The 18,653-nt window shown below is 37.3% G+C and overlaps 1 protein-coding gene across 1 annotated transcript; it reads left to right on the forward strand.

Moving 5' to 3' along the window:
- Positions 1-6,369: 6,369 nt before the first annotated feature.
- Positions 6,370-11,539, forward strand: fgf8a (fibroblast growth factor 8a). The gene is made up of 5 exons (XM_048205066.1): positions 6,370-7,148; positions 7,236-7,272; positions 7,920-8,100; positions 9,731-9,837; positions 11,191-11,539. The coding sequence occupies exons 1-5, from the start codon at positions 7,117-7,119 to the stop codon at positions 11,464-11,466; spliced, it is 633 nt and encodes a 210-aa protein (XP_048061023.1). The 5' UTR covers positions 6,370-7,116; the 3' UTR covers positions 11,467-11,539.
- The last annotated feature ends 7,114 nt before the right edge of the window (positions 11,540-18,653 follow it).

The raw sequence follows: 18,653 nt of genomic DNA on the forward strand, positions 1-18,653 counted from the left end.
ACACACACACACAAAACATTTAAAGTAGCATGCAAAGGAAAAGAAGTAGAAGTCTGTGAAATGCAAATAATAAGATGTTACTGTACTCAGTCCATGCAGCGGATCAGACCTGATGGCCTCAATACAAACAGCTGGCACACGATCAGTATGAGTGGGCAGAGTGCTAGATGTTTATACCATATTGTTCAGCATGTTCATATGGCATATATATTACTAACATATGTTCAATGAGAAAAAAAGTATATCAGGTCAAACCCAATGGGACTGTGAAACAACCACAGGCTGTAAGTATGGGTATAAACTGCTGTAGTATCTGCAGGTAGAGATTTTTCATAAGCAGATGCCAGTAAAATACCTTCCTCCATATGGATATATTCTTCCATATGGATATATATTTGTTAAACAAACTCTGTACATGTGGGGGGAAAATACCCCAAAAAAACCTTCATGAACACACACGGGGGGTCAAAATGATCATACTGGATTCAGTGGTTTTCTACAAAGAAAATAGAATGATTTCTGAAGGATCATGTGACACTGAAGACTAAAACTTTGCCATCACAGGAATAAATTACATTTTAAATAATATTACAATAGAAAATCATTGTTTTAATTTGTAATAATATCTTACAGTATTATTGTTTTTACTGTATTTTGATCAAATAAATGCAGTCTTAAAAGACAAAAACATTTACAGACCCTAAACTGTTGAAGCATATGTGTTTATATTTAATATAACTATAATATCTCTGTTTATGGGCAATTTTTTTAATACACTGCTGACTATTACACTTTTTCTTTTTTTTTTTCTTGCAGACATGTCCAGCAAGTCTCTCACAAAATGTTCTCCCCTTTCTGTCTTTTTTTTTTTTTTTTTTTTTTGCTGATTTACCTCACTTCCTTTTGAGAGAATGAGAACAGTACCCGTCAAAAGTTTGGATTTGCTTACTCATTGTCGTCTTTTGGATCCGAAGAAACATTCAGGTGTGTCCAAACCTTTGGTTGGTAGTGTATGAAAGAAAAATAGCCTAACAAGTGAAGAAAGGACTCTTTAAACATAGTATAAGAATAAACATAGTAAGAATAATTATATATTTTTTAAAAAAACTATTATTATTGACAAATATATCATTTTGACCCCAATATGAAGACTTGAGGGGTCGTGATGCAATAATGTAATTTTTTTTATTAACCTAATACCAATAATTAATGACATTGCTGAGGTTCAAAAATGAGGAATACATGCAATATCAGGGAATTAAATGCTTTTGTTTAAAGAATATTCCAAAAATCACACCCAGTCGGGTCAGTTTGACCCTTTTCATGCATTTTAGTGGTGGGCAGCTTTGGTCGCGTTCTCAAAAGCATGCAGTTTTTGGTGCGTTCGACAGGTTTGCGAACTCATTAAAATAGTTGCACTAATTTGACATTATTCATGATTTGTTTTTGCATCAATCATGCAAAAAACGTCATACTTCTCCTCCCTTTTCAGCAGGACTGTTTAAAGAGCCTCCATGGTGGTATGATAAGATAATGAGGCATTTATATATGCCGGGGGGGGTCGATTGCGTATTTGCGCTTTAACACACCTTGTGCGGTTCGAGCCCGCCGACACAAATGCAAACATATGTGACGGTCTGTGTCGAATGCGGTCACTTTGACATTAGTCTTTGGAGATCATTAGCTGGTGTTGGGCCAATTACATTCTTTGCATACTGAACTAATCTGTAGCTCTGCTGTCGAGGTTCCTCACCATTAGTGTGTTTGCTTATCCATTTCCTTCCCTCCCTCCAATTAACATGTCCCTCACTCTGGGTTTGTTCTGCCGGTGTGTGTTGCTGTGACGCCTGTCCATCACCCTGAGTCCCTCTGAAAGGACACTTTAAAAGTGAGAACAATGCTGCCACCTCTCAATCACCGCTGAGTGGTATTGGTACTCAAATGAGTGTTCTTCCCTGGGGTGTGTTTTGTCTTGCTGGGTTTCTTGGCCTGCTCTGTGATGAATCTTAACTGTAAGCGGGGCTGTCGCATGTTACCGTGGCGAATGGTAAGGCGGGACAGGCATCCGGCGTCATCGATGACGCGGTTGAAAGCAAGGCAGATTGACAAGTGCTGGGTTCCAGTACGGGGAGTCTCTCATCCACCGCTCTGCCCCTCCTGCGCTCTTCTCTGGACCCTCTGGAAGAGCCATCAGGCCCCAGAGGCTCCCAGCAGGTAGCCTACTCCCTGCAGCCAGGCACAGGGCCTGCCTGCCCTCCTCTTAACCCCAGGAGCATCGACAGCCATCCCAACCACCGCAGGGGTCCTCTGGCCCAGCCCCCTGCTCTTCTCTCTCTCTTCTCTGCTTTTTCTTTCCCTCCTTCTTTGACTTTTTATCATTTTTTCCTTCTGTCTTAAATAAAGCTCTGACACTTGTTCTTTGACTCTTAGACCCCCGGTGCTCTCATTTTTTTTCCCTCTCATTCTCTTCTTCTGTAAAGCCACTTGGGATTCTAGCCACTGTATATTACAAAAAAGTTATGGAAAACATAACTTGATCTGGGGTTTTTTGCAAAATAAATAAATAAATAAATAAATAAATCGCACCTAAAATGTATTTTAAAAAAGAACTTAAAAGACAGAAAATCAAAAGCACTTAATTACAAATCCATAAATATATATTTTTATTATTATTTTAATTTTACAATGAAAAAAATGTAAAATGCGATGTAAAAAAAATGCTTTTAGCTCAACCTTAAAGGATTATTTCACTTCAGAATTAAAATTTTTATGATAATTTACTTACCCCCATGTCATCCAAGATGTTCCTGTCTTTCTTTCTTCAGTCGAAAAGAAATTAATGTTTTTCAGGAAAACATTCCAGGATTTTTCTCCATATAGTGGGTTTCACTGGGGTACAACGGTTTGAAGGTCCAAATTGCAGTTTCAGTGCAGCTTCAAAGGACTCTACATGATCCCAGATGAGGAATACGGGTCTTGTCTAGCAAAATAATCGTTCATTTTCTTAAAAAAAAAGAAATAAAAATTTATATACTTTTTATCCACAAATGCTTGTCTTGCGATGCACCACGCATTACGTAATCACGTTGGAAAGTTCACGCATGACGTAGACGGAAATACCGCGGTATAGGGCGATAAAGTCCATCTCATTTTCTCCTCCAATTTCAAAATCGCCGACATCTTTGTTTTACCTTTTTACACTGGATCGGTACTTTCACCTACATCACGGCTGAACTTTCCAACGTGATTACGTAATGTGTGGCGCATCGCAGAGCAGTGCAAGACGAGCATTTGTGGTTAAAAAGTATATACATTTTTTTTTTTTTTAGAAAATGACCAATCATTTCGCTAGAGAAGACCATTATTCCTCGGCTGGGATCGTGTAGAGCCCCACTGAAACTGCAATTTGGACCTTCAACCAGTTGATCCCCTTTGAAGTCCACTATATGGATAAAATTCCTGGAATGTTACCATAATTTATTTTCGACTGAAAAAAGAAAGACATAAACATCTTGGATGACATGGGGGTGAGTAAATCATCAGGAAATTTTAATTCTGAAGTGAACTAAAGGAATAGTTCACCCAAAAAATGCAAATTCTCCAATCATTTACTCACAATAGTTTTGGTGTCCATTGACTTCCATTGTATAGACAAAAAAACCCAGAAATTTTTCAAAATATCTTTAATATTTCACAGAAGGAATAAAGTCATACATGTTTGGAACAACATGAGGGTGAGTAAATTATGACAGCTCTTTTTCTTTTCTTTTTTTTTTTTTTTTGGACTATCCCTTTAAGCTATATTTGTCTTTTTACCTATTTTTCTCATTTAAAAAAAAAATACTTTGGAAATGCACAAGTAACAGTGACAGAAAAAAAATGTACAACTGCCATCAAGTCTAAAAAAAATTTCAGTTATTCCAGTAATTCCACTCTGGCACCTTGCCCACATCAGACATGGTTGTCAACACTTCAGGAGAGCTATGTGCTTTCCAGGAGTGCCATTCCACCCTCCACATATCTGCCTCTCTCTCTTTTCTCTCGGTCTCTCTCTCTTTACAGATCCAACCCATCAAAAGAGATACAATTTTTAAGATCCGAATCATTTTTAGAAAGGTTTGGTTATATAACACTAATCAAAAGTGCCATTTTCCAGTGAATATTTAATACAAGAAGATAGCTATCGACCAAATTTGTTGGCAGAGGCCTTGCATTGGGGACATTTAAAATTCAATTTAGAATGAATTAGCATCCTCCTGTGCTGGTTTAATAGTGATTACTGCATTGAAAAGTCTCAAATGAAATCCATGCTACTCTTAAGAGGGATATTATGAGATGTTTATTATAAATCCTTCTGCAAGAGTGCATCATTTTTCCTTTAGCTCTGTGCTTGTACATTTAGGTGTTTTTAGCAGGTTGACAGCAGCCCATCCTCAGATTAGTCATCCTGTAGTTGATTAGGCAATGAGCAACAGACAGTTAGACACGAAGTTAACCAGGAGCCCAGCTCTGCCTCAGGCCATGCTGAAGTACTCAGCCATGGAATGAGATGGTTGACTTTTCAATGCTCCATTAATATCGGTCCACTTAAACACCAAGCCTAATGTATACAAAAAAGAAAGAAAGAAAGAAAACATGTCATGTCCCAAGACAAGAATGCATGAGGAAGTGTCTCCATTAACAGCAGATATATGAGTCTTACTGCACAGATCAATTGCTCTCATTTCCACAAATTAACATGAAAACATAACTACAGAGAACTGTTGATGCATAACGGACATACACTTATGATATAAGGCTGTATTCTAACACTTTTCAGCCATTAAAAGAGACATTATAGAGCTTATCAATAAAATACATCTTTATGGAACAACATTTTTTGTCTTTGTCTCGATGCATGTGCAAGATTATTATTAGAATCCTTTATGGAACATTATTCATATAGAATAGGGGAGAGCAGGGTGTGTTGTAACATATTTTTGTTTCCATGTCTGTAACACAAACGTTCATATAATATTCCCATATTTGTCTGCATCAAATGAAAGTAGTTTAGAAATCTACATACCACGCATCTCTAAACTCTGTAAATTTACAGTAAGATATAAAGAGTGCTTTTGTTACAATCTATTTCACTACTTGTAAAACTGACAGAAATTATTTTCTGCATTAATTGATTAATTAATGATTTGATTAATTTAAAATAGTTACCACACTGGAAACATTGCATATAATAATAATTTAAAAAAAACATACATAAGACAATGTAAAATAATAGCATAACAATCCTAAAACGTGACAAAAAGCATGTGTGAATGTTAGTTCACAATTGTTAGTTAATTTATAAAATATAGGCTATATTTAGAATGTTTCTTACACCTGCAACAGTTTTGAGTGGCGCCCTCCTGTGGTACAAAATACCATTGCATGGAATATTTCACAGCTAATATATTCCTCAAATTAGTGCTTAGTTGAGAGTTAAGCATTTAGTATTCACATAGAGTGTGTTTGTGGTGATAGCGCACACAAAACTAAATATTATGAGCCCTCTAATATCATGCCTTTTGTTGGTGGCATTTAATTAATTGTTGATTAAGTTTCACTTATAGTTATTCATGCTTTCATCTTCAACGTTTCATTTGACGGGCGTGGGCTATAAAGTAACCCTTTAAAAAAAACCCGCGAATAAGGGGGGGGGGGGGGACCTCTTGAGTGATGGCGGGCCATCAGAATTTACTCTGATGTAGGTTTTTGAAAAGTAACATAATGGAGGGTGGGGTTGACTTATTTTGACGTTTAATTAGTCCAGATTAGAAATAGATTGATCGACTTGATCTGTTGCTTTGCTTGACTAAATGCCCTTTATGTAGCCTATATGTTCGCACTTCTCAAACTGACAGACATTTTTAAGGAATAAAATACATTTAAATTGCATTAAACTAAGTATGTGCGTGATTTAGTACTGTAACATAAAATAGCCTAACATATCAGAGGCATACAGACTTTTATGTGAGTTTAAAGAGCATTGTCAGTGCATGACAAGAAATGGGACACTTCACACCTGTGTTATCCTTCTGATGTTTTAAGGATTTTTCTTTGGAGAAAAAAACGCTAATCGTCTGTAATCCTTTTAATATGTCTCACACTTTCTTTTTGCAATACACAAGTCAGCAGCAAACCAGTTCTGCAGTCTGCTGCATTGCACAATAGCCTCGGTTTCAGTTTTGAAATCAGAATCAGAACACATTTTAGCTTGATTATTGAAGATTTGGATGTTAGATTAGATTTTTATTTTTAATTAGGCCTATTATTATTATTTTAAATTATGTCCTGCTCAATGCTGATTATAAATAACCTTATTACTCACTAAAATTATGAATGTCCTCTAAACTCCTCAAGAGTGCGTATATGGACTCAGGTGAAGGCATATTTAAAAAATGGTTTGGGGTGGGTGTTTGGGTGAGACCCCCCTGCTTTTGTTCTATTGAAAAGGGGGCTTGTTCCTCCAGGACCAACCCTACCATTTTAACCAGGGGTGTCAGCGCGAGCGGGGTTGACATTGGAGACTGACTGGCAATGGTAGAAGAGGAGGGGATAAGAGAGTCCACAGCACTGCTTCTTGAAGAAAGCTCATCAGATGCACTGTCCTGCCTCCTCTGACTGACATTCACGCATGAGACTGGATCAAACGTCAAAGGATCTATTTCTGCTGCGCTCCTCACCTTCATGGACAGCACGAGACTTGAGTCTGTATGATTAGGTGCATCACAATCTCTTTCGCTAAAACTTGAAAAGTAAATCGTTTACATGCTGTGAGTTTTGCGTTAAGTGCACTTATTTGTCATTCTCGTTCTTATGAAGGAAATCCAATTAGTGCTTTTACTTGTCAGTGGTCACAGTCTGAAAAAGAAAAAAAAAATCCTGGACATTTTTTTTTCTGCTTCTGAGCAGCAGATCTCGTAATTTGCCAGTTGATCTGTTCATCATATGTTGCGAGTCACAGTTTGGATACTAGCGCAGGACTTTACACATTTTAACTGGAAAACCTGAAAAGAAAAAAAAATTAAAAACCTGCAAATTACGCAGAATTTTTTCCCGAGGCCCTTCCCGTCCAGCAACATGAGACTCATTCCATCACGATTGAGTTATCTGTAAGTATATTTGCTTTATTATTTGTTTTCACGCATTAACAGCTTTGCTTTCCAAAGACTAATGTGAGATTTTCTTCTCTTTTGCAGATTCCTTCACCTCTTTGCGTTTTGCTACTATGCTCAGGTATGTGCAACATCTTTAAATATGCTTATTTACTGTCATTTTATTAGATGCTTGAAGCTTTATTATTATTATTATTATTTATCGTTAGAGAAACTGTAAAGCATAGTTACTCTCATATATCGATACTTTAATATAGCTATAGAATGCATCCGCACGCGCTCCTAAATTAAGATTTATACATTATATTATTTAGGTTATATATACAGTTGTTTTGCAAAAACATGCACGTATAGCCGTTAAATTAAAAGACACTAAAGAGAGGATGTTCTTATCAGATGGGTATCACAGTGGGCGCTGTAACCTGGCAGGTAACACTAACATACTGGCACATGCGCGTGGGCATGAGCGCGTGAAGCAGCCTATGCCAGCCTCGAGACAGTGATGAAACATGTCGTGGGGACATACCAACATAAAGGGCTCAACTTAAGCGTTTAGGGCAATTTGGCTTAAAATGTAATTTATTTTAAGCCACAAATGACACTCAGCGCATTTTAAAATGAAAAGGTTACAGATACATTTTCTAATTGCGACTGTATTATTTTAAATGATTAGCCTATATGGAGGGGAGTATGATTTATAGGCCCGTATGAACGAATGATGAAGCAATTTGTGCAGGTATTGATTATATGGTATTTAATTTCTGACAGGTAACCATTCAGTCCCCGCCTAATTTTACACAGCATGTGAGTGAGCAAAGTAAGGTGACGGACCGGGTCAGCCGTAGACTAATCCGGACCTACCAGCTTTACAGTCGAACCAGTGGCAAGCACGTGCAAGTTCTGGCTAACAAGAAAATCAACGCCATGGCCGAAGATGGTGACGCGCATGGTAAGAGCATTCTCCTTATTTATCTCATACAAAATCATTAAACTATTTGTGATTCTTTGGAATGATTTTAAATACGTTTTCCATTTGGCTTATTCAAGAAAAATACGTTGAAGAACATGTTTAATAAGGTTCTTCAGTTGTCCTTTTCAGCTGTATAGGGGGTTAAGTTCACTGTATGGTTCTTTGTAGATCATAATAATTTCATTGTAGGTTTCAATGTGTCCAAAGCCCCAATATATAGGTTTTCTGAAGAGCTAGAGAATAAAAAGGTCTTTGTGAAACCAGGCTGAAAATGTCCTTTTTGGTTCTAACTGGAACTATATTTGTGTTTCTTTATTTTGTGGATCTTTATGATACACTGCACTTGAGTTGTTGGGCATCTGGTCAGTTGGTGAAGTTAAAAAAGCAGTGGAGCGCAAAAAATGTTAAATGGATTCTAGATTGTTGAAGGTGAGTCTCTAGAGAGACGCACGGGTCTGGAAGAGCCATTAGAACTCATCTTACTTCAACCTTCTGAACATTTCCTGAAGAACGTTCCCCTCCTCTCCCGACCAGCTCAGGATGAAAATATGTCTAGCCGAATTCTGACCCTCGCATTTGCTTTCTACGGTCATTCGGTCCTGTTGACAGATCTAATAGAGCCTAAATAAAGTATTTCTAGAATCTATAATTAACACGTGTCTTTGGTTTTATAAAATAATACATCAGTGATTACGTCTTATATGAGTTTAATATGACAATTTATACAATGATAAGGTTAGTTAAAATTGTCCTCGCAAAAATATCAGATACACTACACACAATTTGTTTCTGTTACATATTTAATTTGTTACTTCACCTAAATCAGATCTCTTTTATTCGTAGCCCTCGTTTATGTGGTTTCGCCACATAAAAACCCAATAATTACCAGCTCTGTTGTGGTATTTTTGGAAGGCTGGCTCTAGCCCTGCATGGTTTTGGTGACATCCATGTCACCTGAGCATGTTGTAGAGACAGCAGGGCTGTTAGTGCGGGCCAGTGCCTGGCTCCGGCTCTGGGCTTGTGGTTAGGCTCTTCACCAGCAGGTTATCTGACCCCCTCCATTTGAACCATAACTCTTTACGATCACTCAGAGTACGGGGGCTGAATCTGAGAATGGCTGCAAGTGCTAATTCTTGGCATGGAGAATATAGATCATGGAAAGACAATGTCCCAGCAGATTATCTTATAACTGTCATTATACTTTTCATAATTAATAAAAAAAACTTTACTTTTTCAAAATGGTGCATTTAACTCAATATTTCAGATTTCTTTATTGTTTATTTGTTGGTACATGGATGACACGATTACAATTCACATATTGTTTATGTACTTGCATAAAAGGTAAAAAGTTGAAAGTCCTGCCAGGAAGTCTTTGGTTCCTTCCAGAAGAATTGAAGTGCACATGTTTTTATCATTCTGCTAGAATTTAAGCTTACATAAATCCTAAAGAGTAGTCCCTTTGGATTTCACATATTTATGCTCGTATGTGTATCTCTATGTGCACGTGTGTTTACTCATGAAGTCTTCCTACTGAAATTTAATTTAGACTTTTTCAAGTCACATCATCTAATAAAAAAACCTTTTTTCTTCTTCTTTTTTTTTTTTACAGCCAAGCTCATAGTGGAGACGGACACATTTGGGAGTCGAGTTCGAATTAAAGGAGCTGAAACAGGCTTTTACATCTGTATGAACAGGAGGGGGAAACTGATTGGCAAGGTATGAGAAAAAGTCTATATCAAAGTCTCCATAATAATTATGTCAGTTATGGTCAGTTTACATAATGTATTATAAACTCACACAGCATATGTTTCAGCCATTTTTCTGTTCAGATTGCAAGATTTTGAATGAATGAAAATTAGAAGAACTCATACCTAGACCAGACTCATAAACTCATAAAGACCAGATAAATTCAGAAATTCCACTCATATAGTCATGTAGCAATTTTTAGTGTTCAATTGCTTGTGGACTTCCCGAATTGTATCATTATCAAGGAGATCGTTTAGAAAATCAAACAAGAGTTTTATATTTTTATTTGTTAGTGGGCACCAGACGTTTCCTGGTTGCAGTAGGTAAAATCGAGTGTGAAGAATGGGATCTTTCTTCCTTTTTTTAGCTGGCTACTCTTGTTCCAATGTGGATTTGTGCCTTCTCCTTGCTGTGAATGGTAATAAAGTGGGATGGAGGTTCGGCCCCCACCTCCCAGCACCCTGCCAGGTGGACCATCTGCTTGGCACCCCTGATCTTATGCTATCTGACATATTGGCCGCCCAACGACAGCCTGCATGAGAGAGGGTTTTTTTCTGTTGTTGTTTTTTATTGGTTGATATGCGAGTGTTTTTTTTCTGTTTTGGACTCGACATTTTTAACAGGCCATTTTGTTAAGAGGCTGGGGAAAGGTTTGGACTCCTGGTTTGGCTCCTTACCCCATTTACATTTACTGGCCAGATAATGTTTAAAGGTCCTGTTGTTATGAACGTAAAATGACGCGACGCCTATATTAGAAGCCATCTATACCATATACAGTCTTAAAAATAAACATTCTAATAGGCGGTTTTTGTAGTGATGCCTTAGAAGAACCGTTTTGGGTTCCTCAAAGAACAGTTCTTAAAATAACCATATTGTGAAGAACATTTTAATAACCTTTATCCACTATGAAAGTACCTTTTATGCAGTGGAAGGGTTCTTTATGGAACCATAGATGCCAATAAAGAACATCTTTTTTTAGAGTAGTTCATCTATTTTTCTAATGTCCTGGAGAAAGTAAAATATTACCGTAACGTTCTGGACTCAACATAATAAGGTTTTATGCCTTTATAATGAACATTAGAAGAACTATTTTTCTCAGAGGATGAATCCGCACTGGTGTTTACTGAAAGGGGAAAGTCATTGGTTTTTGCTGTCATTTCTCTCTCTTGATCTTGGATCGTAATGACTTAAGCATATGCTGTGTGTGCGTATGGGGAAACCCTATGTAAACTGGAGCAGACGTTTTCCAAAATACTTTTCGATAAGCTTCATATTTCCCATCAATCAGGAGCTAAAAATTTTGTCTTTGTCTTGTCCTCACAGAAAAACGGTCAGGGGAAAGACTGCATTTTCACAGAGATAGTCCTGGAGAACAACTATACAGCTCTACAGAATGTGAAGTACGAAGGCTGGTACATGGCCTTCACACGCAAAGGCAGACCCCGCAAGGGCTCCAAAACCAGGCAACACCAGCGGGAAGTCCACTTCATGAAGAGGCTGCCCAAGGGACACCAAATCGCAGAGCACAGACCCTTTGATTTCATCAACTACCCTTTCAACAGACGGACTAAACGCACCCGCTACTCAGGAGAGCGTTGAAGAGTGAAGCCGGAGAAAAGGAGAGGACAGAGAGCGAGAGACTTTCTCAAACAATGAACAGACTCCTCTTGTGGACTCCTAAAACATTTTTTTGTACTGAGCAACAATATACCTAACCTTTAGTTTTTTATGAATTTTCTAAAATAACAAAAAATAAGGAGAAAAAAAAAACATCTCAAGAAAAAAAAAAAGAGATCTATTTTTGTACCCCTGACTTTTAGTACTGACGTGTAAGAGTATAGAAAAGCGAAGCACGGGACGAATAAGTGCTGACATTTTAGTAGTGCGTGGACTTCATCCGTCTTTCCGCTCTTGTTCTGCTTTGGTTTCATTTGATTTCGATGGTTTTAGAGTAATTTATAACTCTTCGTATTGCTGCTCAAGGGGACTTGAAGGGCCTGAGAGAATGCACTGACAACACAAGGCTGTATTCAGTTACACAGGCAGCCGGGGCACCTCTCGACCACCCAGCGATAAGATACCCAGCTCATCTCTCAGTAACCTCTCTGGTTCTTGATTCTGGAACTCTCTGGAGATAAACACGGTTAAAGCAAACAGAGCTTTAAATGCATATTTAAATGTGGCAGCTACATTTTGATTATCGCAGGTTTCCAACCGTGGTTTAAACTGTAAATTCCAAGGTGTATAAATGCATTGTATGGACTGTAGGAAAAGCTTTTGTTCTTTGTTGCATTTTGTTTGTCTGTTTTTTTTATACAAATATAAATATATTTTTATTTGAGGATGTGTAAAATAATTTTAATGATGGAAATATTTATTTAAAAACCTGTAATAAATTTACCTTAGGATACTGACGTCTCTTGCATTTTTGTTTTAATGCGCCATTCAAAATTAGTTTGAAAAATTGTCTTTCCCTACCCTTCTTTATTCTGTGAAACACAAAAGAAGATATTTTGAAAAATGTTTGAACGCTTTTGTTTATACAATGAGAGTCAATGGGGTCCAAAATGCCACTGGACTCCAATGACTTTATTAATATAAAAACCAGAAAAAAAGACATTTTTCAAATATGTTCTTTTTGTTTTCATACAGAACATGAACAACATGAAGGTAAATAAATTCTGACAGAATTTTCTTGTTTTAAGGTGAACTATTCCTTTAAATAACTTGTGAAATATGTGTGTAAAAGGCATCGATTTGAAATCGCCAAAAGGTCTTTTCTCCAAGCGTTCTGGACGTTTCAATGGCCTCATCCAGAATTAGGCCAGTGCGGTCATTGTATGAAACAACTCGTCATTATGCAATTGCATCATAATAAATACCACCATTGTTTGCATAACCCTTCTGGTTAGAGACCGGTACAGAGTGAGATGGAGATACTGGGTCTCTCCCCCCAGAATGTTTGGAATGGCAGAGCTCAGGTCAACAGCTCAGTAGGACTGTCTCTCCAGGGGGGCTACACTGTTTGGTCTCTCCTCTGGTTGAACCGGACACACTACGGCTCCCTGGCCCCGTCTCCTCACCCTCGCTCAGGTGTTTTTGTTTAATCTCAGGCCTTTAACTCCCTGTAGCTTAATCTGATTGGAGGGTATCTGTTTTGTCCGAGCAGGGGTGCTCTGTGTTTGCAGACGGGGTTCCAAGGAGCCGAAAGCCAAGATCAGAGGGCAGCATATAGTGAGAAAATGAGAACCGGGGATTTGTGGTGTGAGATCACTATCACGATCTTGTCTGTGATGAGGAAGATTATTAATGACTCCTCTCTGCCTGAGATATGCATTACTGCAGTTATAATGCTATGTAAATTATGATCAGAGAGAAGAAAAAAAAACAGACATTTCCCAATCCCTTTTTAATCAAATTAATTGCATCATAAAATTCTAAACGATTCAGCCAAAAATGGTCCTCTAATTAGTTTTGGCTTGACACATCTCATGCATCACTGAAAAATGTGTAATGCAGGTACATTAGCGAAGGCTGGCATTGTTTTTATGGGGCAATATGCCATGTGTTCTGCCTCATGTTATGCTAGTAGCTCAGCCGGGGTGCAGAGGTCAAACTCCTAGAAAGGCCAGAGCCACAGAACGTTTCTTTGACTTTGTAGTATGCTGGTTTAGTTCCATTCAGCAACAGTGTAATCCAATTCAATGAATGGTAATCAACTAAGGAAAATGCTTCTTGACATTTCTAAATAAACTATACTCAGGAGACAAAACCTACACATTTTAAATCTAAGGGCAGACTAAAGATGCAAATCTTAATTTAAATAGATTTATATTTTAGAAAGATAGTGTAACCAGTCAAACTTTTTTATATTTTTGTGGTCCAAGTGTGATTTAAATTCATGATTTTTGAAAAGGGATTTGGAAAACAACAAATCACACAAGCAAGCAACCATTTTAAAATATGTACATACACATTTGCAAATGTTACAGGGTGGTTAACGTTCTTCAGATTATTAAAATGTTCTTTACATTAAAAAAATAATGGTTCTTTTAAGCAATGATCACTGAAAGGTTCTTTGGAGAACCAAAAATGGTTCTTCTGTGGCATCACTGCGAAAACCCCCTTTTGGAACCTTTATTTTTAAGAGGGAAATGTGATTAAAAATGATGAAAAACTTTAAAAAAAAAAAAAAAAAAATGGTGACCAGTATCTGGATCTAAAATACATTCTTTTCCATTAGATTTCAAAATCTTTGTTAAATGAAAAAAAAAAAAAAAAAGTTAATGCACATTTTTGTTTGTTCCCCAAAATACTACTAATAAAGCACTTAAAAGGGTTTTAGTTGGTGATCAAATAAAAGAACCACCGGAACCACCAATTGACTCCCTGTGTTTTCACATTGATGACGTCTGCTATTGATTAACAGACCTTGATGATTCGCCATGGTTATTCTGCATTATCAGTCCTCAGTTTCCCCTGAAATTTGTCTCCATGACCATAAAGTTGTAAGAAACCCAGGGGATCCAGCAGGTTGTGGGAAAAATCGCACCTTCTGTGCAGCTTGTGATGCCATGCAAATGAAGAGCAATTCCACTGAGAAAGAGGGGACGCAAAACTGCTTTCATCCATTTTATTGAGCTGCAACCGTCATCCTTAACCCCTGATAAACAAACAGGGCTACCTTCTTAATTTGCTTAGGGAGCAATTTAGACTTGTACAAGCCCCCCTGCTGAACTGGCAGAATGGCAGGGGTGAGAGAATGGGATGACCCAGACCTCTAAGCTGCCTTTACTTCACATTCTGCCTAACCCTGGTCATAAAACCCTTCCTGCAAATTGGAGCTCAATGGAGGAAACATGGGTTGAAATGATGGAGATAAGTCCAACCCGAGTGCTCTTTCTAGCACCCATTTGAGATCTGTAGTGTTCACAATGACTAAGCCATTAAAAGTCTAAACTTTTTATGGTAATTATGCTGAGTAATTTACACACTGAAAGAGAGTAACAAATCAGTATGGTTCTACTGAAGCAAATATGCATGACATAGAAATTTAGGTTCATGTCAAAAAATAGCAACACTATATTAGCACTATTCCTAAGCGCACAATTCAACAGCCATTCACAAAGTTATAATTGACATGCAAACACTGTTCAAAGAGAAGATGGGACACGACAGTTTGACTGTTTGTATATGGGACATATGGAGGAACTGTTGACTTTTCCAATTGGAGCTGTAATCTTTTGTTTGCCCATGCATTTCTAAGGCTGATTGTCTGAATGATCTGAACAATTACAGGCTAAATGTGTTTGCCAGCCACACAGAGCACCCTGCACCCCTCTAAAAAGATCAAAAGGGAAGATTCCCCCTCCTTCTTCATCTCCTTTCAGTCATGACAATTCAGCTGGAAAGCCAACCATAAATGATTTTTTTTTTTTTTTATTTAGAATTTCCAGTATCAGGGGCACAGTTATTCAGAGTACCCGAAATTCAAAGGTTAATTAATTGAGGAACGCCATGTTTCATCTGTAGGAACTGTTCATCCAAATATGAAAATTATGTCATTATTATTCACTTTTATGTGTAGCATTTTTGTGTATCAAGTATATTTTACACAAAACAGAATCCTAAGAGAGAGAGAGAGAGAGAAAAAACATCAATACAGGAGTCTCCTGAAGTCATATGATAGCTTTGTATGAGAAAAAGACCGAAATGTAAGTCATTATTAACTGATAATCTTCCCCTCCAGTGAGCTGTTAACTTGAGAAACGCTGTGACTAGATCATTTAGTCAGCGAGTTGGACTCAAGAACCGGATCGGTCCACGTTGTGAATGACTCACTCAGGATCAGTGATTCATTGAAAAGATCCAACTCAAAAGACAGATTGAATCTCTCTCATGATCTCTGAATGTGCTAAGGAGAGCTTGTCTGTGAATATGACTTAAATCTTGTTCCGTTCTGTTTGTAATATAGCATCTATATTACAAACTTGAGTGTTGGAATTACATGACAATGAAAAAATAATGACAATTTTGATTTATGGGTGAACTGTCCCTTTAAGGCATGAAAGAAATTAATCTTCTATTTCAAATAAATGCTGTTCTTTTGAATTTTTCATTCATTATAGAATCCTAAAAAAATGTAATCACAGTGTCCACAAAAATATTAATCAGCACAAATGTTAAAATTAATAAAAATGTTTCTTGATAACCAAATCAGCATATTAGAATCAGTGTTGCCAAGTCTGCGGTTTTCCCGCGGAATTGGGCTACTTTAACACTGTTGCTGCGGGTTGTTTTTCATGTCCGAGTGTTGAAGCGACCCCAAATAACATGATATATAGCCCCTGGAATGTAAATTTTACCAGGGGAACCCCGCCAAAAACACGGATTTTACCCCCCGGAATGCAAATCCGTGTAACGCGATTGGGCTGGTTTTGGGCTAGTTTTGAGTAGCAATTGGGTGGGTTTTGTTGAATGATTTCTGAAGGATCATGTGACACTGAAGACTGCAGTAATGATGCTGAAAATTCAGCTTTGCCTTCACAGGAGTAAATTGCATTTTAAAATGTATTCAAATATAATTACAATTTAAAATAACTGTTTCTATTTCATAATATTAAAATTTGACTGTATTTTTGATCAAATAAATGCAGACTTGGCAAGCAGATGTCTTTCAAAAAACATTTTAAAAATTTTACCGGCTTCAAACCGCAATAAAGCAATGCTTTACAATGTACACTGACAAACTACCAGGCCCACTGGATTCCCTAAACAGCAAAAAAAAAAAAAAAAAATCTGGTATTTCCTTCATTTCCATTTCCATCTTGATGTTTTAAACAGCCTAACAATACACTAACAATATTTGTCACCAGTGTCTTGTGAAACATTGTAAGGGTTTTTAACAAACTCCAATTATTGCCAAAAAAGAGTTGGTGAAGGCTAAAAGTTAAGAATTAAGTTTGTAAACCATGATTTCTATAGCAACGGAGAGAGAGAGAGGATGTGGCTGTTAAAGGGGTAATATCTGTGACAGTGTATTGAACTAAACTCGGCTCAGTAAAGGAGATAGAGAAAAGTAAAAGGATACAGAGGCCTGTGTAACTTGGTCACCGCATTGAATGGGCTGAGGTCAGGCCACCACTTTGGTTCAAACAAAGGCAGCCACCAAGTAGTCGCATTACTGACAATCACATACCATAACCTAGGATCAAATGGCCCCATTGTGGCACTAATATAAAAAACATGTTGTAGAATGACAAGCCATGAATGCTTACATGAGATGGGGTCCTCTGTCAATTACAAGACACTCACCATACAAAAAGAAGAGGAAAAAGAAGAAAAAACATCAAGGCAATTGAATGTGCCATAGAGTGAGGGGTGGACAAGCTGAGTGATTGGAGGACAGGCCGAGGAAGAAAAGAACAAAATTGCATTCCACAAGCAACTGAGCATATCTTCAGAGAAATAACATCTATAGAGGCACAAGAGATGAGAGGAGAAGACAAATAATTACAAACCTCAATTCTGTGTCTGGACTGTGAAATGCTTCTTTTATGACCTGTCTTTTAGTTGACCTGATAAACAGTTTCACAAATCTATGAGATTTGTAAAAAGTTACATTCAAGTCAGTTCTTTAATAAAGCCTAAAACATGGTAATAGCCATTTTATTTTTTCATTGTTATTTTCGCAGTGTATAAGCTCAAAATGAATGTAAATTGGCTTTCACCATTAACTAAATGAAAATGCATCTAAATTATCTAACTATTTCTGATGAACAGACTTTGTGGCATTATACACAAGTTTTATTATACAAATGAATTTTTAAAGGGGTGGTTTATTATGATTCCACTTTTTTAACTTTAGTTAGTGTGTAATGTTGCTGTTAGAGCACAAACAACATCTGCAAAGTTACGATGCTCAACGTTCAAAGGAAAGGGAGATATTTTCTTTTAAAGAATTCTCTGTTTAAGGACTACAACAAAATTTAAAACCTTTTACATAAACCCTGCCCCAGGAACACGCAACAAAGGGGTGAGGCCATGTTATTGCAATACAGTACATAACACAAGTGCAATAGCATGTCATAAAAGCAAGATGCCAACATAAGTTATAACCGTAATTAAACTGTTCTATCTTCATGCAGCATATATTCTCTGGCTCTGTAGGCATTTTACAACACTTCCCACATGAATGATTTATAGATTATCATGACAGAATAAGCTAATCAATGACTTTAAGATATCTCACATCAGCTACAATAATTAAGCAACTAACCACTTCAGAAACATCCTGTTGCATTCTACATGTTGAACATAAAAGGCTGAACAGTTTCTGACATTTTCAGTGAGTCTTCGTGAGGTAATCGGCACTGCTAACACTATGTGCTAACACGAGCAGTGTTGCCAACTGCTTTCAATTGAAAGTAGCTAAAACTGGCAGCTAAATATCATTAGATGACATCATGATGGCAAATTCTTTGATCTATATAAATATGAATAGAGATCAGGGGGCAAAATAAGAATCTAGATAAGGTTTGTCAAAGAAGTTGCTAGATTTGTCCCTAAACTTTTGAATCTAGTGACAAAATCCCTAAATTGGCAACACTGAACAGGAGCTCTTGAAACACTCTGCTTAGGAGCAGCAGCTCATTTGCATTTAAAGGGACACACACAAAAACAGAGCGTTTTTGCTCACCCTCAAAAAGTGACAAATTTAACATGCTTTAAAAAATTATTTGTGGGTTAAACTTCACATACACACTCTGGGGACATCAGAGACTTAT

This window comes from Megalobrama amblycephala, linkage group LG10 (assembly GCF_018812025.1).
Source record: "Megalobrama amblycephala isolate DHTTF-2021 linkage group LG10, ASM1881202v1, whole genome shotgun sequence".
NCBI classification, from domain to species: Eukaryota; Metazoa; Chordata; class Actinopteri; order Cypriniformes; family Xenocyprididae; genus Megalobrama; species Megalobrama amblycephala.

Bases quoted from the DNA above. Each gene is read 5' to 3' on its own strand.
- fgf8a (XM_048205066.1), top strand. From the start codon at position 7,117: ATGAGACTCATTCCATCACGATTGAGTTATCT. The intron at 7,273-7,919 runs GTATGTGCAACA...AATTTCTGACAG, and splicing joins CGTTTTGCTACTATGCTCAG to GTAACCATTCAGTCCCCGCC. The intron at 8,101-9,730 runs GTAAGAGCATTC...TTTTTTTTACAG, and splicing joins CGAAGATGGTGACGCGCATG to CCAAGCTCATAGTGGAGACG.